General features: G+C 40.5%; 1 protein-coding gene across 10 annotated transcripts in view; it reads left to right on the forward strand.

The window, feature by feature from the left end:
- LOC118508670 (serine-rich adhesin for platelets) overlaps positions 1 to 25,663 on the forward strand; it is a 155,425-nt gene that overhangs the window by 112,725 nt on the left and 17,037 nt on the right. Inside the window, exons 9-10 of one of the 10 annotated variants that reach the window (XM_036049253.1) lie at positions 4,483 to 5,578; positions 6,380 to 20,912. The exons of the other annotated variants lie outside the window; for them this stretch is intronic. Coding sequence (XP_035905146.1) covers positions 4,483 to 5,578; positions 6,380 to 6,531 — 1,248 coding nt within the window. The 3' untranslated portion in view covers positions 6,532 to 20,912. Of the gene's footprint in view, positions 1 to 4,482; positions 5,579 to 6,379; positions 20,913 to 25,663 lie in introns of those variants that run through there. 10 annotated transcript variants of the gene reach the window in all.

Below are 25,663 nucleotides of genomic sequence, written 5' to 3' on the forward strand. Positions count from 1 at the left end.
TTTCCTGCGCTTTCAGTTTCATATGATTAATTGTCAAGAAGTTGATCTACGTTTTTTGAACATGGCTGTGCTAAATATATATTTACTCTATATATCTATATACATATATAGATTATCGATACCAAAAAAAAACAAACCAAAAAAAACAACTACCTTTCGGACTTCCAAAATGAAATTAAATTCAACAAAAATACAATCAAAATTTAACACCAAAAACTAAACATCCAAAATTCAACTTTTTTTTTGAAATTTAAAACTCAAAATTTGTTTTCAACGTTCACCCTCTCGCGCTCTATTACTCTCTCTTTGTCTCTCTCTCTCTCTCTCTCGTTTAGTATTATGTGTATTAATTTTTGTTTTGTTTTTTCTTTTTGTTTGGCGCATTTTCGCAACTTATTCAATAATACATCCTTCTCACACTGGTGTAACCGCGCGCGCATTGGCTGTCCTCACACATGTTTCTTTTACTTTCAAATCGGAATTCGATAAAAAAAGAAATCTTTTTCATATGTAAATATATAGAACCCACGTGTGTGTGTTGCTATATATTTAAATATGCAGTTTTCTTTGTTGCGTTTTTGTTTTGTAATTTGTTCTTCTTCTCTTTTACTTTTGATTGTGTGAGTTTCATTGTCATTGGAAAACTCTATTTATATAAAAACAAGTCAAAACATTATCTCCAAAAACAATTAAAAATGGTTGTTTATATCTCGTATGTTTTTTTTTTAGTTTTTTTTTATTAAGTTACTGCGAAGCTATGATAGCGTATTACTATCATGGGAGCATCATACAATATCATGAAGAAAAAGAGAGCAAAAAAATTCAACAACACATACAATTATATTTTGTCGTTACAGAAGCAGTATAGTATGCTTTTTTTGTAATATAAGATTCATTTTAATAATCAAAACCATCGTTTAATTTTTGTTTTCGGTTTCGTTCTGTATTATAATTCGAACTGTTTTCCTTTACTCGTTTATAGCTTTACAAAATTGAACCAAAGCAAAAAAAATTATTGTTTGATTTGTTTTTGAAAGTGAAGCAAAAAAATTAAACTCTCGATAGTAAACATTAAACAAAAAAAAAACAAAGTAAAGCACCAAAAAAACAAAGAAACAGCAATCCGAAGCGCTGACGAAAAGTTAAAGCTAAATTCGCGCATAAAAAACGATTGCGGTGGAATGGGTGCAGAAACAAAAAAATGTTTGCTTGGTTGTAGAGTGTTTTCTTTTTTCTTTTTGTTTTGTTTTCCATTTTTCTAGTTCAAATCACAACTTCCGGTTGGTGTGTTACAGTTGAAACTAATTCCCTAATTGGTCACTAATCAGTCAATCACGCAGTCAATCACGGAAGAACGTATTGTTTTTTTTTACCGCTCTCGCTCTCTCTCTCTAATGCATTACAAACAAAATGTGTATAAATATAAAACAGGAACTCTCAAAAACAACCCCCCCAAATCGGCTTCAATCGAAACGCAAAGAAAACAACAAACAAAAAAGCTGTCAAACTCTGTCAAACGTATAACGCGCTCACCAAAGCCCGTCGACGGTGCTCGACAGCTCCAAAAAAAAAAAAACAAACAAACCCCGCTAACGCTTCACTGTGCGGCCCTACCTTCACCAAGTGACGGAGCACACAGTGCTCTAAATTAGCTCATAGCAAGCGGCCCCCCCGATCAGAAACAATAACAGGTTCAAACACGACGAAACGGTCTCGTGTACTGCCTTGTGAAGACGACGATAGAGCTGGAACGTACGCTAGTAGTGCTACGAAAAGGAAAAGAAACAAGCAAAACAAAAAAAGAAAACAAAAGAAATCCAAACGACAAAATTGAACGATACTATAGAGTTAATAAGTGCAAAAGAAAGCTTGCAGAAAAATCCAAAAACGAAACCGAAAGCGCGTAACAACATTTAAGAAAAAAACGCTATATGAAAAAAACCAGATGAAAGCAACCAAACAAAAATCGAATTTCAACTTCTTGTCAATCTCTCGCTAAAAAAAAAAGAAACATAAACACAATAACACACATACACACTGGAAAAAGGAGAAACACTTTATAGTAACATGTAACACAACCTAAGCATTTCTCTAAACACTCCCAAACCTAATGAAAACACACATAAACATGCATACAAAAAAACACATACAAACACACACACAAACTATTTTGTAGTAGTGTAATAGAAAGCATAAAAAGGCTAACCAAACGAACCTCGAGATGGAAACGACCTCCACTTTTTGCCACTCATCACAATCCACAACGGCCGTGTTTCGCTTACAATTCACTTACATTCCTTTTTAACTAACCTCTAAACCGCTACTGCCTACTACCCCCTCCCTCCGCGCCTCCCCCCAACACCCCCCTCCACCCTCATCTTTAGTTTAAATTCTCGAAACAGTTTGTTATATTTGATTGGAATGTCCACATGATATATGGTCGTCGATAGCGATCAGCTCTCACACACACACACATACAAACCTGTTCACCGGCTCTGCTCATGCTCTCTCTCTCTTTCTATCTCTCTCTCTTTCTCTCTCTTTCGCTATCTCCTACTCAGTTGGCTTCCTTAGTCTCGGTGCAGGAGAAGGAGGTTGTTGTACGCTTTTGCCTCTCATACTAGCTGCCCACGGTTCGGTCTCTCGTTCGCTCTCCCTCTATCGCTGCTAGTAGTCTTAACGTCCTTGCTGGTGCAGTCTATTCCTCGTTGCGGGGGATCATAGTGTGTGCGTGTGTGTGTGTGTGTGTGTGTCATTGAATCATCAGCTGGTTGCAAATAGTTCTATTACCTACTGCGTTGTGTCGGCTGTCTTCTATTCTATCACTCTTCTATGTATCTCCCTTTTCTCTCTCTCTCTCTCTCTCTCTCTCTCTCTCTCCTTTTATGATTTTGTTACTAAGTAAATTTTACAAAATCTGTCTTAATTTAAATTTTTTAGTTTTTTAAATTTTAGGAGAGAATTTTCATTACCTTTTCCTTTTTTCCTCCGGTTCTGAGTAGGAATACAATTGGAAAGTCGTTGTTGACGCAAGCGAAACGTTTTAAATCTTTTGAACTAGTTTGATCATCTTTTTCCTCTTCTTCTTGTTCTTGGGTTGTACAGCTCCAAGAGGTGCCTTGGGTCTGTTGAATTAATAGCTGGCTTGCTGAGCCCTGGCAGCTGGTTTGACGATGGCATCGCCTCCTATGAATCTGTATCAGTAAAGCTCACTAAGACCGTTGCCATCCTTTCTATGTCCCTTTTTGACTGTGTGAGTGTGAGTGTTGAAAAACCTGCTTCCATTCACCACAAAAAAAGGATCTATTTCTTTATCCCACTCTTTCTCTTTCCATCTATCTCTCTCTGTCTTCCTCTTCGCTCTCTTATTCTTGTTCGTGCTTGCTCGCTGAACCTTATCAAGGTGATCGGAAGCTGCATTAATACATTTTGAACGCAACATCATCATCACACCCATCTTTAGCCTCATTAACACATACTAACAAACGGTTAAACACACACACATATCATCTTTATGCACAATTTTTATACTTCTTTTATCTCTATCAAATAATATGTTTCATATCATTAACCATCCATAAATCCCGGCTAGGCGTGTGTGATGGCTTTCACCTCCATTTTTTTTTTAGATCACCCTCACCCCCTCTTCCGATCACTCTCCATCCCAGGTTTGCGTGCGTGTATGCGTGTGTATGTGTTTTGGTTGGTATTCCGCTCTTCACTACTTCATCCCTGACAATTTGGTTCTCTTCAGTCGAAGAAAGTTGTTGAGGGTTAAACAACTCGGTCACTCTCGGTATCGGCGTTGATGCTATGATATTGTCCTCATTGCTAGTACAATTTGCAAAATGTTTTTCTTCTTCTTCTTCCTCTAGAACAAATCGTTTTCTCTCACCGCCCACCCGTTTCGGTCTTTGTTTCGCTCGTTTGTTTCGCTTTAGAATCCTGTTTTTCTTCATCGACGGGTGTTTTGTTTGCTCCTCTTGATCTTCTTTCATAAATCTATCCCTTCCTTCTTCTCCTCTCTCTCTCTCTCTCTCTCTCTCTCACTCTCGCTCTCCCTTTTGCCCGCCAGACCTCCTTCATCCCAGCCTCCGTAACCAGAAGCCTATCCCGTTTGGGTTGGTTTTTTTCTTCTGAAGCTGTGTTTGATTATTCTCAGCTTTGGAAAAAGGGAAAATCACGAAGAAAAACCACGGAATTGGAAACCCTCCTTTACAATGATAAAATCAAGCAGCAGCTAGGAGAAAAGCTGTAGCTTAAAAACGAGCCATTTTAGAGATTAACAGATGAAGCAATACTCTCAATTACAATAAATAAAACACACAAGAACACACACACACACACACATACACATCTAAATACAGGGAGATGATCTACGATTCCGTAAACAAACACACACACACACATACACGCTAAAGTGTTGTTACACGAAAAACGAGAAGTTGACATTTCCGATTTTTGTTTGGTTCTTCCCCACAGGAAGCGTCGGAAGGGCTGCATGGAAGCGTTGGTGGTATTGGTGTTGGTGGTGGAGTGAGCGCCGGTAGCGGCGGTATGGGTGCGCTGAGCGGCGCCGCGAACAGCAGCAGCAGTGGCGTCGGCAGCGGTGGCATCTTGGGCCTGTGTACCACCACAACCACTCACGGGAGCGGTGGCGATGGTGTTAGTGTTAGTGGCCGTCGGTCGGCAGGCAGTGGTAGCGGTGGTGTTAGCGGGAAGGACAGTTCTGGACCGACCGCCGCCACGAGCGCGGCGTCGTCGGGTGCCGCCGGCGGCAGTGGGAACGTGTCCTCGTCCGGTGGTGCGGGAAGTGGCGGCGGCGGCGGTGGTGGAGGAGGTCCGCCCGGGTTGCTAGCGGCGGTGGACCATCCCCATTCGCACGCGCACCAACACCACCACCAGCAGCAGCATCACCACCATCACCATCAGGGTGGTAGTGGTGGTGGTGGCGTTGGTGGGTCGGTGACGTCAGTGGCAGCAGCAGCGGCGGCGGCGGCCGGTCTCCCCGTCCACACGTGCATGTACTGTGGCGTGACGTTTCACAACCAAAACAAGCTCACCCGTCACATCCTGTCGCACTCGCTCGAGTCGCTCAAGTTCCGCGAGGCGACGCACCTGATCCATCCGCATCTGGCGCTGCGGCACGAGCTGACGCAGGTGGCACTGGCCGCACAGCAGGCCCAGTCCCCGTCGCCCTCGCAGCTACCGTCGCCCCACTATGGGCACCATCGGGGCAGCGGTGGACCGCCGACCCTCGAGCAGATGCTCGATCCGGCGGAAGCGATGGCGGAACTGGAGCTAGCGGCGGTACTAGCGTCCCAGCCGGTCGGTGGACTCGGGCTGGGGCCGGTCGTCGGTGGCGGGGGCAATCCGCTTACCGGTGGTGGTGGGCTCGGCTCCGACCAGGGCAACAATGTGGTGCTGTGCAAGTTCTGTGGGAAGAGCTTCCCGGACGTGACGTCGCTCATCACGCACCTGCCCGTACACACCGGCGACCGGCCGTTCAAGTGCGAATACTGCGGCAAAGCCTTCAAGCTACGGCATCACATGAAGGACCACTGTCGTGTCCACACAGGTAAGGGCAAAAGATAGACGTTTGGCGTGAGACCACGAGCTACAGTGTCGGAACATACAGTAAGACCACCCAGATACTTGCTGTCAAGTCAAGTAGTGAGCAACTTTGCTGTATTATAACGAATCGAGTCGATGAATCTGTAGCTATCACAGTCACAGAATATAGGGCACGAGGATCTAGGTCAAACGAGCTGAAATCAAGTTTTGATTAGCCAGAGATAAGACTTTTGACTATTTCAGCGTGTTTTAGAATTCTTCAGATATTATCAAGGATCAGTTGGTCCATCCTGAAGCTGTAGCCATAACTCCTCAAGACATGCTGATAGATGAGCTAAGGAACTCGATGAACTCTTGTCCATTAAATCTTGAAGACCTATCTTAGACCTATTCATGATATTATTACATTGTTGTTACCTTATCTCAAGCTCACTCGATACAATATCAGTATTTTGGAAGTAAGCAGGTTATGACGAAGAACTACTATCCTTATCCTGTAGGACTTGATTGTTGTCCTGCATGGACTCAATCAATATTGTTTGCAGGTGTCGATAGAGTTGTAGTTGATAGAGTCATTAGACTTGATTTCTCACTCACATTCCCTATCGGGTTGATATCTGGATACTGTGCTTAGGCAAACGAATAGCTTGAGCCTTGTGAAATCTCCCTTATAAGTCATATCAGTCAGAAGGGCTCTTATTTATGTTTTCGACGCTGTATATCCGTAGCTCTACCTATATTTCCTCGTCTAATGATTCTCTCTCTCTTTCCCTCTCTCGCTGAAATGTGTTTGCTCCTTTCCCAGGCGAACGTCCGTTTCGGTGTGGCATGTGCGGGAAGACGTTCTCGCGCTCGACAATACTGAAGGCGCACGAAAAGACGCACTATCCAAAGTACGCGCGAAAGTTCCTGACGTCCCCACCGCCCATCGACGGGAAAGATGATTCTCCCCAATAGTGCGACGATTTGCATCTGCTGAACTTTCTCCTCCTGTACAACCTGCAGCAGCAGCAGCAACAACAACAGCAACAGCAGCAACAGTTGCAGTTGCAGCAGCAACAACAACAACAACAAGCTCTGTTGCAACACTCACGGCAACAGCAGCAGCAGCAGCAGCAGCAGGCACAGCATCAACGTAATCAGCAACTGAGTGAAAACAGCACTCGTTACCAGCAGCAACAGAACCACCCTCACCGGCATCAGCAACAACAACAACAACAGCAACAACAACAGCAGCAGCAGCAACTTTTGCTACATCAACACAGTGATCCATATCCGCTGCTACTGCAAGAAATGATGCATCGGCATCAGCAGCAGCAGCAGCAGCAGCAGCAACACCTTCAGCAACAGCAACAACTTCAACAGCTTCAACAGCAACAGCAACTCCAACCACAAGAACAGTTATTACCGGCAACAGAGGACCAACAAGAGCAAGGACGCGCGAAGAAGAAGCTACCGCCCGGCATCGGGAACCTGTTCGGCTTCACGTAGAAGTGAATGGATGGGCAACACCACCAATCACACACCACCTCCCCCTTGTTGTGCCTCCCGAAAACCTTCGCTTACCTCGAAATTTACTACCACACAACAACAACAACAACAACAACCAATACATATGCAAGCAGACACATACAACAAACACAACAACGGCTGTGACAGGACGAGAAAGAGCAGCAGACGCAAAGGGAACTCAGCGAATTAAGGCTTATTGTACATTTATAATGTGTATAGTTTAGAATGGCCCTTAAAAAGGCACACGGTGGAGGGGGGGAAGAGGGAGAGGAAAGCTCCAGCTTCCCCACACACCCACCCCTCCCCCCCCCCCCCCCTTCTTAAAATAATCTGGCGCGTGTGTGTGTGTGGGGGGGGCCACGCGCGCACGTACACCAAGAAGACGCCTTTCGTGCACAACAAACACACCACCACCATCACCACCACCACAAAACCCTCTAAATGACGAAGCTTACAGAAGCTAATTAGCAATTGAAGTTAGGATATTCCAACACGCACACACACCACACACGCATATATATACTACGCACAGTGCGAGTGCTGACTGTGTGTGTGTGGGTAGGTGTGCTGTGTTTTAATTTTATAGTGTGAGTTTTCCGTTATAGTTTCTTTTTCCTTCCCCCATGTTTTTTTTTTAATTTCCCGACTCCTCATTGCAACACGCGCGAATACGCAATTCTATTTTATTAAGGTGTTAGCAAGAGCGTCACCTCAAAAGACATATGAGAGAGAGCGGGAAGGAGGTGGGGGGGCAAGTAACCGATTTAGCTGCGCCCCCTCTTTTTTCCCCACCCCATCCCTCCGCTCCTACCATCCCACTAAGCGCAGAACAAAACAAAATGGCGGCAGTCAATCCTATCGATGGGAAAGCGATAACCCCCGTTTTCTACGCACTTTTAAACTTGACGTGAAGTTACGGAGCGAGAAGAGAGAGAGAGCGAGAGAGTGAGGGAAGTAGTAGGAAGAATGAAAATAAGATCGGTTTGCTATAGCAGAGGGATCGAAAGAGAGAAAGAGAGAGAAACCAACCAACCCCCAACATACACACACACAAAAGAACATACTAATTACACACATACATAACGTGCATCATACACAAGAAAGCACACTCAGAGAGAACTGTGTACCGTGGGTGTGTGTGTGTGTGTGTGTGTACGAGCCTTGTGCCTGTAACTGTAGCTAATCTGCGCGCATCTTCTAACAGACCGACAGATGCATCAAGTTGCGTGGATTTTTTGTTTTGTTTTTGAAACGAGCGGAAAGTTATCTGTGATCTTATTGAATATTAATTTTACGATTTTAATTGTATTAGTTTTTATTCACAACAGAACAGTGTATGTTTGTGTGTGTGTTTCTTTCAATTTTCTGTTGTTTAGTGTCTTCTAGCACCCGATTCCGTTTTCGATAACGATTCTTCTTGCTCGCTCTCTCTCCTTCTCTCTCTCTCTCTCTCTCCCTCTGTGTTTGAGTTCGTTTTTCTTTTCAATAATTCTTACATGCATTACAAAGCATTGAATTGTTTTAAACTTTCTTTTTTTTTCTCTCTCTTTAAAATGTCCGCTACATGTCATTAGGATCAAATCGTCCTAAGGGCAATGGAGGCATATTTTTAATAATAACCCCCTAACACTTTTTCCTCCCTTTTATTTTCCCCGATCGTTGGTTATCGTTTTCCTTAACTTTCCATTTCGCGTATGTTTAACAGCAAAAAAACCCTGTGCGAGGAAAAAGGTGGAGGAGAAATTTTCCATTTTTTTTCAAAATTCTCTCCCACAACAACGTGTTGGTGGGACGGCGGCGGCACTTGTTTCGGTTATAACTTTTATTTTTTTACCTGCGGCATATGAGAATTTCGGTTAAGCATCCTTTGGATTGTTTTGGAATCAAACAACCCCGCTTTTAATTAGATATAGGGAAGCATCTCAGAACAGCGGTCAAGAAACGCCCTGTGAACGATGAGGGGGAAAAATTGTGTATAGAAAGCAAACGCCATTTTACTAGCACGCCTAGCCGGGGAGGAGGATAGTAGGGTGGTTGTGGTAAAGGTAAGGTAAACTTAGTACTCGAAACAACAAAAAAGATGAAATCCAACAAATTTGGCAAACGTTTTGTGATGGTTGTAGTTCAAATTTTGTGCAAAATTTTAAAATTTTTGTTACTTCTAGATTTACGATTATTATTAAAAACAAAAATTAATTAACGTTTTCTTTTTCGGTCCCCTTTTTTGTTTTTCGATTTAGAAAACAAAGATTGTAGGAAAGCGACAACAACTGCAAAACAGAACAATAACATATAGTGGCGGTTCGTCGCTTGTACAATCATTGCGCTCCTTTCATGTGTGCACACAATGTACTGAATCGCAAAGGAAAGACAGCAATGCGCCGTTCAAAAGGCAAGCGACGAACCTGCAAAACAAAAGTTCAAAATTCAAAAATTAACATCCCAAAATTGAACCAGGTAAACATGTAATACGAAAAGCGAAAAGAAAAAAAAACGTAAGAAGACAAAATGGTGTGGCCTCTGGCAGAGGGAAAAGTGCACACCAAAGCAAAAAAAAGAGGGAGAAGATTGAAAAAAAACAAACACTCGTTTCGGTAACCATTGGCTGTGATTTGGATCAGAAAAATAACACTCACACAAACAAAAACAAAAATATTTTTATCGGCGGGGAGGGAAAAATGATAAGAATAAGAGGTAACAGGACACCTTTGTTAGTAAGCGTGAAAAAAAACTATGATTTAATTATTTCGGCATTTCTTGTTTCGGTGTGTTTCGGTCACCACTTGCTTGACGAGAGCAAAAGTCGAATTCATTCGAATAGTATAGAAGCGGACGAAAAGTAGTAAGAAACGAAACGTCAAAATTTTACACAAAAGACAAAACGTTTTCCAACGGACTCAACACAGTCAGCCGTCAGCGAGACACACAGAGAGAAAAAGTGTGTGAGAGAGTGCGAGAGAGAAACCGCAACATTTCGGCAAAGCAAGCAAAAAACCCCCATTTTTGGCGCTTATATTCGGTTTTATATAGTATGCTATTTTGATATTTAGGACCAAAATTTATTGGAAACAAAACGAAAACAAAATGTGAAACTCATTGGATCTCAGTTAACGGGTATGTGATCTGTTTTGTTTTTCTTTTGAAAACGGCAATTTGAAAGTGTATCGTTAGAAATTTCTACCTTTGTTTTTTTTTTCTCTTGTTGTAAGAAACGGTTTGTTTAGGCTTTAGACAAAAAGAAAAGACTCAAAAGAAAGGAGAAAAGAAACCAAAATTCTAAATTTAAAACCAACAACCCAAAAACCAAAAAACAAACGAAAAGCGGTCTGAAATCTTTGCCATAACAGTGCGCTTGCAGTGACAAGATTTAGGGAAAAAGGAGCATTTAGGACGGACGGACCTACCGACCCAGACAAGTTTTATAACTACCCCACACGAATTGTGATTCTTTCGGCCATACGTATACATTTCTATATATTATATGTTTTCGTTTTCTTAGTCAAAATTTGTTAATTAATTGAAATTTGATACCAAAATTATTGAGCTTGAAGGGAGGAAAAGCTGGTTGTTGTATGGGTGAGACGGCGTTCGGCTGTTCGGCTACCCCGCATCACACACACACACACACCATCATATTCCCTTCAACTCTCCAACAATGTGATCATCAAGCAAGTGATTCAAAATTTTAAGCGTGTCCTGTTATTTTGTTTAAGTAGCGTTTTAAGTAACTTTAACGATTTAAGGTAACTAAGCAGAGAGAGCGAGAGAGAGAGAGAGAGGAAAAAAATCGCCCCTCTCTGTTTTTCTTTATTTTCGGTTAGAAACACTAAATTAAAAATAAATTTTCGCCCGGACGTGGTTAGCATTTAAGAGGATGGTGTTGTGAGGAATGACAAAAATGGCGATTAACGGGAAGAAGAAAAAAAGTGAATGAAATGGGGGGTGAAAAATTTTAAAAAGGGGAAAACCAGCCGCCCATCATGGAAAAAACGCTCACGCGCAAAATTGATGCCATGCTGCACTCCTCCTCCACTTTTAACGCGTGCGAAGTTTCGATTTATTTAGATTTACGTTTGCTTTCTTCTTTTAGTTTTCCTTCTGCTCCCTCTTTTCTTTCCTGTTTTGCTTTTTGTGAGGGGGGGAGGGGGGATGGGTAAAACAGTTTTCTTTAGGAAGATTGTGGCTATGCAAGATTAAGCTTGAAATCTTCATACACTTGCACACACAACCCCACTCCTTCCTCTCCCCATCTCCCAAATATCTCTTCCCTCTCCTGTTAGGTTTTAAGGTACTCTTTCCGTGTATGTGTTTACCAATTGTGTTTGTTACAAAGCGAAGCATCTCTGCGAGCGTCGAAAATTGAAACAGACTGCAACAGGGCAGAACGGAGCCGTAATAGTAGTAGTAGTAGTAGTAGGTAGCGCACCTCCATAGCTCGTAGTGTGTAAAGTGATTGCAAAAACGGTGGGTTTTTGTTTTGTAATTCAACACACCTACACACACACACACACACAAACACACGTGTGTGCGCGAGCTCTGTGGTAGGCCGATCGATTAGACATGTAAGCAGTAGTTTCATTAGTAATAAAACGAAGCAAAACAAGCAAGCGAAAGAAGATTGGGGTTAAACTGCAAAAAATCATACCCACACATACATTAAAAAGGAAGCGAACACTTACATTCCAGCAGCGGTGTTAGTGTAAAAAGTACGAGGCAAATTATGATTGTGTAGGGAAGTGTAGTAGACCCAGATACACACACACTTACACACCGGCGGCGGTGGTTAGTTGGTTGTTTTTAATTTAATTTCGTAGCATGTGTGTGTGTGTGTGTGGGTGCGTATCCTAACTCTCAACGTGCGTCTTCTTCCATCTCCCAATCCTAGCTTCTTCTGTTCTTTTTTTCTTAATGCGCGGACAGTTTATCTTGGTGTGCGATCGCGTCACCACACAACACACATATCAGCCATATATTTGCTAAAAAGAAATCGTTTCTGTTCTCTCTAAATCATCGTTTTTTTTTTCTTGAGAGAAGAAGGAGACGAAAAATAAAGGGAGAGAGCGAGAGAGAGAGAGGGTTAGGTGCGCAAACACAAACACAAAAAAAGGCTAGAGAAGGAGAATGTTTTCTGCGCTGTTCTAAAGCTTTCGGTTGATCGTTTTAGTGGAATTAATTTAATCGATAATATTTCTGTAGGAAAACAAAATGGAGGAGGGGGGAGGGGAAACACACTTCCCTTTCGATTAGATATTAGACACACACATACACACCGAAAAGAACAGAAAAATCGTCACCGTCAATGTAAGACATTTTAAGAGCGAACCAAAATCATCTTTCTGAGCATCACAGCACACAACAAAGGCATTAAGAGAGTGTTGGTGTGTGTGTGTGTTTAAGTTACATATACATAATTAATGCGAGAAAGCGACAAAACGAGAATTTATAGAGTTATATGTATCCCGCCTTTTGCACACATACAAACAGACACACACACACACATACAAACCCCGGAAAGCTGGCAGAAAAGCGACAGCAGCGGAGGGCGATAGTGATGATAACAAACACGTACATATATATTTAATTGAACACATACATATACACATATGTATCTTACCATAGCGCAAAGTTCCTCTTTTGTTTGTTATATCTGTTATCTAGCTACTATATACACATATACATATATACGTTTGAATTTATTTCTATATACTTTTTTTTTGTAAACCCTTTTTTGTTTTTGTTTCCGACTTGTAGTTGTGTATGTGTGTTTTCCCTACATCCTTTTACACATACAGAATATTATATCGCCAAGCAATAGTAATAGGCAGTAGATGCTCCTCGCCAGCCCGATCCCGATTTTCCCTCCCCTAGATTTGTGTTACACTTACACGTATTACACGCGCAGAACAACCACACGAAGAGAATGAGAGAGAGAGAGCGAGAGAACCACACCTATATAGTGCACCGAGAGGATTAAAATTGTAATATTTATTTTTTTAATATACATATATTTACACACTAATTTTTGCGGGCCGCTATTAAGAGAGCGAGAGAGAGAGAGAGAGAGAGAGAGCGAGAGGCGATAAGAAACGGGAAAGAGGCTTTCCTTAGCATAGGGTGAAAGGAACACGCACAGAGAGAGGCGAAGGGACACACGTACGTGACAAATCAAGCGCACACATACATTAACATAAAGACATGCGGGCGCGCGCACACACACGCTTACACACACACGTGTGTGGGTGTTTTTGTGCTAAAGTGAAGCAGATGGGTTGTACAATTTTAATTTTCCTTCTTAGGTTTCTCTTTTCTTGCGTTTTACCTACTTATGAGGACTAATTTTTGTACAGCAGATGAAAAGGGTGTACTTTTTGAAGAGAGAGAGAGAGAGAGAGGGAGAGAGGGAGAGAGAGGATGTATGGCAAAAGGAATCAATTTCGTAAAGGGAAAGGATTACTCCAAAACAAAATATGTATGCATTGCAAAAAACAAATACACACACACACACTTGCAGAAGCACACACACGTTTTAACGTTAATTATTTTAGGGTACCGGTATGTGCTATTGTAGGAAGACATCAAGAATATCAAGCTAGAGAGAGAGCAGGGACAGTAGAAGAAGAGTGGTGAAGCATGAATAATGGAAGAGCTAATTAATTTATACAGAGAAAAGAACAAAAGCAATCCAACTGTGTGTGTGTGTACATACACAATAACACACACATACACGCATGCACACGCAATACACCACAAATCTTAATAAAGGGGGCTATAGTTTTAACGATTAAGAGTCACGTAAACAAAAAACAAAATGGTGAGTGTAGCAGCAATATTTGAAAATTTTAAATCAGAAGTCAACCAGAGCCAGATTTGCAAGAAGGAGGGGTGGGGGACTCCCCGTTTGGCAGATTATGCTTAAGAAAAATGGCATACACATATGTTCATAATATCAAACCTTCTCTCTCTCTCCCTTTCTCTCGCTTTAACAAAATCGATCCCAGCCTTCTCCCATAAAATGAACACACACACACCATCGCAGACACAATTATAGCAGGTGAAGTTTAAAAAAATTAACAATTATTTATATATAAAAAAGCGTATACAACTTTGTACTTGCAATTATAAAAAAACGAAAAAGAAAGAGAGAGAGTAATAGAGAGAAAAAGAAAGATCATTCAGAATAGAAGGAGACAGGCAACAACAAAAAAAAGCGTTCAACAGTGTTTTTTATCGGCTTTTAGCGCTCCTCATTGCAAACAGCAGCGTCCTCTATCAAGTACTAAACCTTTGTAGTATAAATGGCCGGGCCTTGATATGGTTTGAAAGGCTTTTTCTTTGCCGCACACACACACGCGCATGGACACTCACGAAATCAGATTTAAATATGGAAAAAAAGTCAAATTATTTAAAACGTTTCGAAATAATCATATTAATATCACTATGGACATCCCTGTAAACAACCCCCCTTAAAGAGAGAGAGAGAGAGAGCGAGAGAGAGAGCATGATTTGAAAACAAGCTAAATTACAAACACACACACACACACAAACTCATTAGTGCATTATTACGTTTAGGGGGCGGCAGGGTTTAGAATCTTATTCAAAAATTCAAATGGAAAAACACACACTAAAAGATGGCCGCCTTAGTACTAGCAGTGTAGAGAACTTACTTGCACCTAATACAAACACACACACACATGAGCATGAAAATTATAAGAAAGGACACCCAAACACATATACAGCAACAGAGAAGGATAGAGATAGAGCAGCTGTTTTTTCGGAAACAAAATGGAGTTCGAATGATTCGCCATTTTGAATGATGATGATGGGGGATGCCGGACAAACACACACACACATATTTTTCTTTGATTAGTAGCAGTTCGAAGTGCTAAAGAGGAACGGAAATTATGACGAAATCCAATTTGAAAGGCAACTTTAGCTTGTTTCGCTTCGAATATGCGTACGCTACCATGCGTGAGTTTGGCAGAGCAAAAATTGTGGGAGCAAATAGTTAAAGACAAGGAGGAAATTATATACATACACACATACACACTTAATGAAACAGTCAATAATTCACTCCACTCCAATCAATTGCGCCAACATGTATGCTCCCTTTCACACTAAACACTTGGTCTAAATTCGTCACTAAGAGTTTGCTCTAGTGATTGGTACACTCTTGATTTGCTGCCTTTTGTGTTAAATTTTTTTTTTATATAAATATTGAAACCCCCCATTCTGTCTGCGCGCGCATATCGTCACACTGGCTGAAAACAACATAAAAACACAAGAAGATATTAATAGAACACTCTTATGGTAGTTATACAGAGCAAGAGGTAATGGGGTCTCATTGGCAATTTGCAGACTAAGCGAACTGTCGAAATCATCCGATATGTGTGTGAGTGCAGGTGTGTGTGTGCTTGTGTGAATGTGGATAACTTAATGAGACATTCAAAATGGCTGCCCCAGTATACGCAGTAATATATTTCAATACAAGCAAACTGCAGAACAGTGCGAGCGAGCGAGAGAGAGAATGCGTGACGTGTGTATAAACAATAATCTGTGATTTCGATAATAACACATTGAGTTTAAACGAGTTGCAAAGAAATCAGAAAACAGGAGGAAAACCGAGCTAGAAAAAAAGGAGAAGAAGAAAGCAAATGCATCAAAAAGCAGAACGAGATCTAAACAAACAAGCTTAAAAAAATATTCAGCGAGAAAGTATAAACATGCAAATATAAAAACTTCTTCGAGAGGAAAAAGAATTGTAAAAGGAAGAAATAAACAGAAACATACACATTTTAAAATGTAAAGAAAAGAAAGGAAGACACGAGATGAAACGAAAAAAAATGCAGGAGAAGAAAACATGATAATGAAAAACGAAACAAAAACAACACGTCGAAACATGAAGCAACAACAAAATGAAAAAAAACTCAAATCTAACGCAAGGGAGACAAACAATTGGCTGTAACTTTTTGGAACTGAGATATTAAAAATTACTAAATCAAGACAAAACAAAACTTAAGCTATTAAAAGTGGGGATGGGGAGGGTATGTGTAAATGTATGCTACTTCTCGTTGCAAGTTGAAGAAAAACAAAGAAACACAGAGAAGAGAAGTTTGGGGAAAAACATTAAAAGTAAAACGATCAAATCGTAATTACTATACTTTCGTAAAACATGTAAACGAAAAAAAAAAGACGAGAAACGAGGAGAAAGATGCAAAGGAGAGAGAGAGAGAAAAGAAACGTAAAACAAAACAAAAAAATAACAGTGGGATATAAAGGAGAAAGAGCGCACTGCTACACGAAACATTTGTTTTGCTTTTTGTGTGTGCGTGCGTGTGTGTGCGTGTGCACCACCACTTGTCAAGTTGCCTTTTGACAGTTGTCACTGTCACCTCCATCTCGCTTAGACCCTTTTTGCCAAGCGTTGTAAAGCAGGTAACACGAGTAAGAAAGCAACGGTAGCACTGATGTATTGGTGTTTTTCCTTTTGTTTTTTTTTTTTGTTGTATTTCGACAAACAAAATTCTAGTTTAAATTCAAAATTAAAAAAGAAAGAAGAAAGAAGTTGTTTTCCTTTCAGTCGGCGGTCACGATATTATCAACAGTGTAGATAAAGCTTTTTAAAGGCATCAAAATCGTAGTGCGTGTGGGTGTGTGGGTGTGTGTGAAGCGAAGACAAAAATCACACACGCACACCACGATCAGCTTCGCTTTCGATATTCTCTCTTTCTCTCTCTCTCTCTCTCTCTCTCTCTCTCTCGTCGTTTGTCAGCTTTAGAAGTTCGCATCGCGCAGACACAGTACATTCAAATACACCTGCCAGTTGCACTCACACATCAACCGCTCTAGTTACATAGCAGAGTTCGAAGATTGAGGATAATACGATAGAGCCTGAATTTATCAAATAGTCGCCTGACACAATTAAAGCGAGACACACCCAATACAGCGAGAGCGAGAGAGGCTAATGTAGAGCTAAAGGAGAGGTGCGAGAGAGAGAAGGAGTAATGCTCTAAGGAGGATTTGTTACTAGCCGGTACTACTATTTTAACTCTTTAGAGACCATCTTTAGATCCACATATCGATGAACACTAGATGGGTGATATTCTAGGATTTGGTAGTAGAGAGAGAGAGAGCAAATGACTAGTTCTTCTCTCCCCAGTACAGTAATTATTCTTTTTGTTTGTGTTTGGAAGCAATTCTGGTGCAAGCAATAATTGTGTGTGCGCGCGTGTGTGTGTATGTGTGTGTGTTGTGATAACCGCACTTGAGCAAGTCCTGATGAACGCACTGAGATACTAGCAAGTGACAAGCTATACAGCAGAAGCAGAAGCAGCAGCGCCACTACTCCTACTATCAGCAGCATCCTCATTCAGTGTGAAGTTTATTTTTATTCTCAAATTTTGTTTTTTTTTTCTACTACTCACATAACCACATAACCTCCTCATAAAGGAGATTTCTTTTTTTTCATAACCTTCAACTCCTCAGATAGCTAGGGTGTGGTCCAGATCTTTCAGAGCTGTTTCCGAACAGTTCCCATGAAGAAACTGGATTCCCAAAAAGGTGTTGGTGTGTTCCAACAAATCAATAATCAATAAAAAAACACACACACACCGTAAAGAAACAGGAAAACTGAGAAATAGTGGATAAAGGAAAACAAACACAAAGCAAACAAACGTAATAGAAGAAAGGAAACAAATTAACAAAACAAATCAACACAACCAACAACGCAAACAGACAAACAAGAAATAACAAAGCAAGTAAACCAGACATGCAGGATATCAACCGATAATGAATGTAATAATAGCTCAGGGCAACTCAAATTCTTCCATAACGTATCAATAGGCAAGATGAAGCACACACACAGAGTACAGTAACACAACCCCAGATTCAGATACAGAACAATAATACCCGCATATTAAAAGAAAACAAACACTCACACATATACAGCGAGAGAGAGAGAGAGAGAGAGGGAAAGGGTAGGTCTGTTTATAGGACCCCGATAGCACTGACACAAACACAGATAGGGTTTAACTCGTTTAACTTAATACCCTCACACAATCAAGTTGCGTGTGTGTGTGTGTGCACCTCTCGGAGAGCGAGAGAGAAATAGTGTGTGATGATAGGCGTTACAGAGCGAGAAGGAGCGAGGTTAGATTAGTAGCGAAATGGAACATTATAGTAGTAATAGGTGATAAAGAAAGCCCAAACAAATAACCCTTTTTTGCACATCCGTATGCACTTAGACATTACGGAAGGAAATACTGATCAATTCTACAGAACGTACAAATTAAATACATTGAGTGGAAGAAGCAGAGGGAAAGTGTGTGTGAGAGAGAGAGAGAAGGGTTGGATGTAAAAACGGATTTGCTACTAATGAATAGCAATATACAAGCCGGGCCTCCTCTCCCTGTTAGTAGTAGTAGTAGTAGTGTATATGTAGTGCCTGATAGGTATTCAACCACCACCGGGCAGGAAGATGCATGCAAGAGAGAGAGAGAGAGAAAAAAGAGAAACCATACATATGATAGGCGATAGGGCAAAACACCTGAAACAGAACTCACTGTGACAAACAACAAGCAACAATAGAACAAAGAAGAAAAAGAAGAAGAAGAAGATTTGCTCTAGATGGCTCTTCCTCTTTTCTGCTCCCCCTACCACCACCTCCTCCTCCATGTACGGTGTTTAATAGACCGGTAGTACACCTACACACACACACTCACACACACACACGCAGTAAAACAATTGTTTCTCCCCCTGTTGCTTGTATCCCATTTCCTTTTACCTACACATCGAGGCGGTCCGATGGCCGAGGCGATAACAACGCCGGTCTTCACACGGCAGGACCGAGTTTCAAATCCCATCCAGACCGCGTCTCTCCCCGTACACAGCCAGAAATGAATGGCAGGCCGGAGACCTCTCGGAGGTTGTTAGTGCCAAGGAAGAAGAAAAACACATACAAACACACACCACCAACCGCGTCCGGTGACGATTTTGAGTAGTCGCGTTATACGCACACACCGGGCTGCGAAGGTGTTTTTATTATAGCCCTCACAACCAACCTTCTCATCGTAACCTTCCCCCGATTTGCCAACGAAATTCCAATTCCACAGACATACACTCACACATACGCCTTTGTCACTAAGGGGGGGAAACAGTAATGTTCTTTAGTAAAATAGCAAGAAACCACTTGATAATGAGCAGAGAGAGAGATAGAGAGGGAGGGATATATAGATATCGAACCGAAGGTAGGAGAAAAAACCCTTAATACAACGCTGAGCGATACTTTTTCCTGTTTTTTTGTTTTGTTTTGTTCGTCGTTTTCGTTACACAATAGAATCAAATATACAACTACTATATACGACTTCCGTTGAACTATATACACACACACATACATATTAAAGTAATATATATATATATGTGTAATTATATATATAATAAATATATATACATATATACATATACACATTTAAAACAAATATATACATATACAATGCCAGGAAACAGGAAACAGGTTTAAAAACCATAATATACATGGGTGAAACAATTACACAATAACGGAATACAGCAGTGAACGATACACCAATAGCAGCAAACAGGAACACACACACTCACACAGCAAACAGGATACAATAGAACTGGTGAATCTTGAATTTATGATTACACGATGATTATCGATTGATTATTAATTATTGTTCGTTTTAACAAAACAAAACTGGTGTCAAACTATGATAATGAGGCTGATGTTAAGCACAGTTCGGTTCCAGATAGAGACCGGCTTCCTGTTTTCCCTTTTATCCTCTCCTCCCCTTCTCCGCCTTCCTTTAATCCTTTTAGCCAAGATAAAGCACTACTACATTCATGATACAGTGAAGTGAAGCAGAGAGAGAGAGAGAGAGAGAGAGAGAGAGAGAGAGCGAACGTACGAAAGAACATTCAAGAAAGTAGAAAAGAAGAAGAAGTAAAATGTGGAGTAGAAAGGAAAGGAAGGGAGTGAAAGGAAGAGTGAAGTAAAACAAAAGAGGAAAAAGTGAAGGAGAGAACCAATATCAACCAACCAACCAACAAATCCTACAAAATAAAGCAGATAGAGCAAACGGATGGTGAAGCGCTAATATATATAGATATATATGAAACCTGTTACGAGAAGCAATTTTTAGCAAAAAAACGAGTAAACTCGTTCAATGCAACATGCAACAAACAGAACAGAAAACACACAAACATCTACCAACGTGCGTGTGTGCGGTGTGTGAGTGTGCAAACGACACATTCAAGTAGTAGACACACATAACCAAAATGGTTTAAAAATATATCGGTAAATAAAAGAAAAAAAAGAGGAAAGCAATCGTGTAAAACGAGCAAGCAGAGAAAGAAAGGAAAAAACGCAAAAGTAGTAATTAAACAAAAAATATATAAAAGAAAACAAGCGAGAGAGAGAGCGAGCGAAAAATAGCAGAGAAGATGAAACAAACACAAATAAATCTTAAACGATAGAAAAGAAATGAAAACAAGCAAAACAACACAAACACTTGGAAAATACAGCAAATTAGTAGTAGTAGTAGGTAGTGGTAAGATAAGCGAAAAACACGGGGAGAAAAAAAAGAAAACAAAAACGAGAAACGAGAGCCTGTGGGAAGTGCTAAAACCTATTAATAATATAAAGCAGAGCAGAGAGAGAGAAAGAAAGAGAGAGGATAAAGCGACAATTACAAAAACAGCAGACAGTTTTTGGTTTGTTTGGCGCCAAGTAACACAGCGACGTTACGCGCTCTGAACTACAATTAGTGCGTTAAGTGCGACGAGTAAATGAAATAAAGAAAATTTAAACGATAGGGGGTTTTGGTTTTGTTTTTGTTTTGTATGTTTAATTGTTTTCCTTTTCAGCACTGTTTTGTTTCTTCCTTCAGTTTATGTGTTTGTATATGAATGTTTGGTTTGTTTTATGTTTTTTTGTTTAATTTCTTATAAGTTTCTGTTTTTTATATCTTATTTTTCAGCCGTTTTACTTATTTTACTGACTTTCCTTTTCTCTCTATGTTTCTCTTCTCTGTGGAGGATTGGTTGACAGATTTATTTTATTTCATTTTTTTACCTTTCATGAAACTTTTAACGTATTTTTTTAAATTATTTTTCATCTCACATTGTACTGAAACACCGGCAAGATCCGTGACCTGAACCGAACACGACACTTATATCAAGAGAGGGAAGGAGTTAAAGTATGTTAAAAAATCACACACACACACCCTCACAATAGCCTACACACCGACACACATATACCAGCAGCAACAAACAAACAACAGAACAGAACGAGAATGGATAATTTGAGTGCCAAGCTTTAACTAAATAGAAAAGGAAACCAATATTTGAATACGTTCACAATTACAAAAAAGTCAGTACTCAGGACGGGTACACACACACACAGTCACATATTAAATACATACCTGGTACATTTTAGTGGACGTTGGTGCAATAGAGGTGTTTTGCACCAATCGAAAACTTTCACACCGCAAACTTTTGCACTAAAAGCCGTGTAGGGGGTCGTATTTTTCATTCTTTGTTAAGAAAAGGGTTTTATCGTTTGTTGTTTAAGATCGATCGTCAACATGCGATAGGTTTTCGTTTGCGTATCTCTGCGTGTATAAAAGGAGTAGCGCATATACTTATAGTTGCTTAGCATTGCTTGCACCAACACACACACACTCACACACACACTTACACATACGATGAGGCGAGTAAATGCCACTCAGCAGCAGGTGCGGGAAGCAAGCGTTGAAAATGATATTGAAACACACACATACACGTACACACACTGTAGTGCCTGTTCTGGAATAAACAAAAAAAAATCGTATATACATATTATATATACATACATATATATATATACTCATGTATATTTATTTATTAAAATATTTATATATTTATACATGTATAAATGGTGCATTTATATGTGTGTACATGTATACATATGTTTATAAATAATATACAGCAAGCAAAACAATATCAATTATATCTACTTGCAAAAAGGAAAACATAAAGAAAACAAAAACAAAAAAACTACAAGGAAAAGAAAACGGAGGAAAGAGTAAAAATTGCAGAACAAAGAAAAATAAAACGAAAACAAACAAAAAAAAGGCAACAACACATTAACTTTAAAAAAATCAGCAAAATACCACATCTAGAGAGAGAGAGCCGATAGTAATAAGCCGCCATGTATAACGAACCGTGTAACGATTCGTTCTCTCCCATTTTCTAAACAGTGTGCGTGTGATAAAGCGAATAAGCTAGGATGATGAGAAACCACAAAACAAAATGGCCGGACATAGCAGATAAAGAAAGGCTCACTAGCAAGGCTAGGTACGGAAGGAATGACTTTATGCTGGACAAAACCGGGTAATTGGGTTGTTGAAGGTGGTGTGAAACGGCAGCAGCGTCATTATTTTAGTCATAGCGATATTAGAGACAGAGAGAGAGAGAGAAAGGGACACAGTGAGGAACAGAGTCGACGTTAGCCATTTTGTGATGCGCGCGTTCGTGAGAAAGGAGACGAGTCAGAGCGTGACAGATACATTTCCGCACACGCCAGCTACTACTTGAGTGTGAGTGAGTGAGCACTCTCCAAACTCTTCCATTGCTGCTCCACGTTAGAGGGCGCTACACACGATCAGCCGATCGTACTAATACGGTGCAAATGGCGTCATTATATACTAATGCAATTTACGTTACTGTTTAAGAGCAAGCGCTGACAAGCGTAGTTGATAAGAGATAAGGGATACACTTCAAGAAGGGAGAGAGAGAGAGAGAGATGGAAATTGCTAGACGTAACAATGCCATACAGTTTACATAAGTTGTGGTCTATTTACAACGTGAGCGCAGCGCTTCGATGAAAACATACGTGGGGAGGGACGGAGGAGGACCGTGACAAGGGGTTGGGGGGTGATACAGAGGGGGGGGGGGGGATATGGGCAATAGAACCAGATTGATTTTGTTAGTACTTTTTACAGCAGAGAACAGAAAGCAGAAACAGTTACAATATATATTATACCGAATACTAGCCAGACAATGTTATACAAAGCGAGTCCTTCAAACCAATATACAATACATACAATAGAACAAAACAAAATGGGAGCCTTTAGTTTTTTTTTACCTGTTATATATAGAAAAGCAAATATAAAACAAAGCAACCCACACACACACACACACACGGGGGAGCCAGCAAACCAACCAACCAACCTCGACTGGTACAGTCGAGTTCCCTTCTCCTCATCAAAAACCCACCTCTCTTTGTAAGCCACAAAGCGCTCCTTCCTATAACACCCCCTTATTACAAACACAAACACACCGGACAATTCCCAGCTAGCAAAATCTCACAGCTCACTGGTGGCTAGTTTTTGTTAGCTGGGTTCGGACACAGCCGGAACGGGTCACCTGGGTAGCCAGCAGAAGGTACAAATAAACAATAGAACCGGAAACCTCAATAGCAACGTTATTCAAGCCACACACACACACACACCCACATAGATAACAGTAACTGTTAACCTCCAGAAGCATCTCGAGTCCCCGGAGGACAGGAGGGACAGGGCGTGATTTAGCATATAATCTCAATTTCACACTAGTTCGAACGGAAATGTTGACAGACCAGTGGCAAGGTGCCTGTTTCTAGCACCTGAACAGTTACACTTGCAGGTATACTAGGTATACTACCTACCTCCTGTCTGCTCAAACCCACACACATACACACGCACAGACAGATATCGCCATAGGATGTGTCTGTGAAGTCTGCAGCTGCGTGAAGCTAATCCAGTTTAGGTGTTGTTTATGTTTGTTTGTGTATCGTTTGTTGATTTTACTCTTTTCTTTTTCGTTCCACTCATTGCTAATGTACACAGATACAATGAAACTTAAATCACAAAACCCCAGAAGCAAGCCCCCCAGATAAGCAATAAAAACTCGTTAAAAGTACGCTGCTGCGTGTGAGAGGATGATTTCGAGCGAAAAAAAGGAACGTGATGTCATGGTGAAACAATAATGAAAAGAAGAAAAAACAACGCAAACACACACACACACACATAGATTCACATTAGCGTACATATGTTAAGAATTGAAGAACTAAATTAATCTAAACAAACACACGCTGCTACCTTTTTGAAGAACAAAATCTAAACTTAAAAGAACCACTCACAAATGCATATGCGCGCGGTGCGGCACATTTCTAGACGATACGGAACACTCAAATTTGCTAGACAAATAAATTACACACGCGATTAATCGTAGCAAAAGAAGAAAAAAAAGAATGGAAACCCCTAATTACAAGGTTAAAACACGAGAACGCTTTAAACCTCTAAAACATTTAAGGAAAAGTTTGACTGCATTCAAAAAAATATATATAGCACTCACATTCACACACACACACAGCCACACACATTTTGATAGCGCGACCATTTGCACAAAATTAAATGTAAAAAGTTTAAATCAACACAAGACAAACAAAACACAAGTTGCGGCAAAATATATATTATCAATTATTGCGGACCCAAGTAACAACATTTTCGACGAGCGGGATAGAAAAAGAGGGCGAGAGAGAGCCTGGCGAAACAAGAGAGAGAGAGAGGGCGAGAATGCTTGCGTTTTTCATTCCGTTTTTAGTTCAGAAACGGTTTGTAGACCGCCGAACCGCGGGTGCTTCTGTCAAACAAACAAAAAAAATCTTATACACACACACACTAAATTACACGTCAGATGCGATGCAGAGGCGAATTTTTGTGATTGTGTGTGGGCTGCGTATGATCCAACGCTCATCGCGCGGATACGAGCATAAGTGACAAATGATCACCTGGTGATCGCTTATATAAAACACAGAGAGAGAGAGAAAGAATGACATGGAGAAAGCAAGCGAAAACGAGAGAGAGAGAGAAATAGAGAAAGAATGAAAAGGAAAGCTGAGGCTTCGCAAAAAATGGGATATTTCACGAGGCAAGATACAGGCCGCCCCACCACACAGAAGAAAGGGGCCGAGTGGTGAATGTTTTGATAAAAAAATCGCAGAAAAACACTAAAATAAATGAGAATGATCAATGAGAGCAACAAATTGAAAATGCATATCATAGGTGTAAAAAAAGCAGCAAATAACAAAACGAAACAAAAAAAGAAACACATAAAAATACAACTCCCCGATACAGTAGTGCAGTAATCAACAGAAGGGAAGAAACAAAAAATTAAGGGAAGGTAACAACACTAAACGAATAGATAAAAATAGTACCAGCGTGGAAAAAAGAATCATTTGAAACAGAAAATAATTAAAAACTGGAAAAGTGGGGGAAAAAAGCAACATATTAGCATCAGGAGCTTCAGGATTTTGCATTAAAAAAAAACAAGAATGAGAAAGAAAGAGAGCGGCAAGGTATAAAAAGTGACCTCTTATAGCAGCAGGAAGGAAGCAAATGATTTGAGTGACATCACGTACAGACACTATTACACAAACAAACACACAAAATAAATAAGTATGCAATTCCAAAATTCAATTAGACTGTAGCTGATGGAACGGGAAAGGATTAACGCAATGAGAAGAGAGAGTGCGGTGTACGAA

This window comes from Anopheles stephensi, chromosome X (assembly GCF_013141755.1).
Source record: "Anopheles stephensi strain Indian chromosome X, UCI_ANSTEP_V1.0, whole genome shotgun sequence".
NCBI classification, from domain to species: Eukaryota; Metazoa; Arthropoda; class Insecta; order Diptera; family Culicidae; genus Anopheles; species Anopheles stephensi.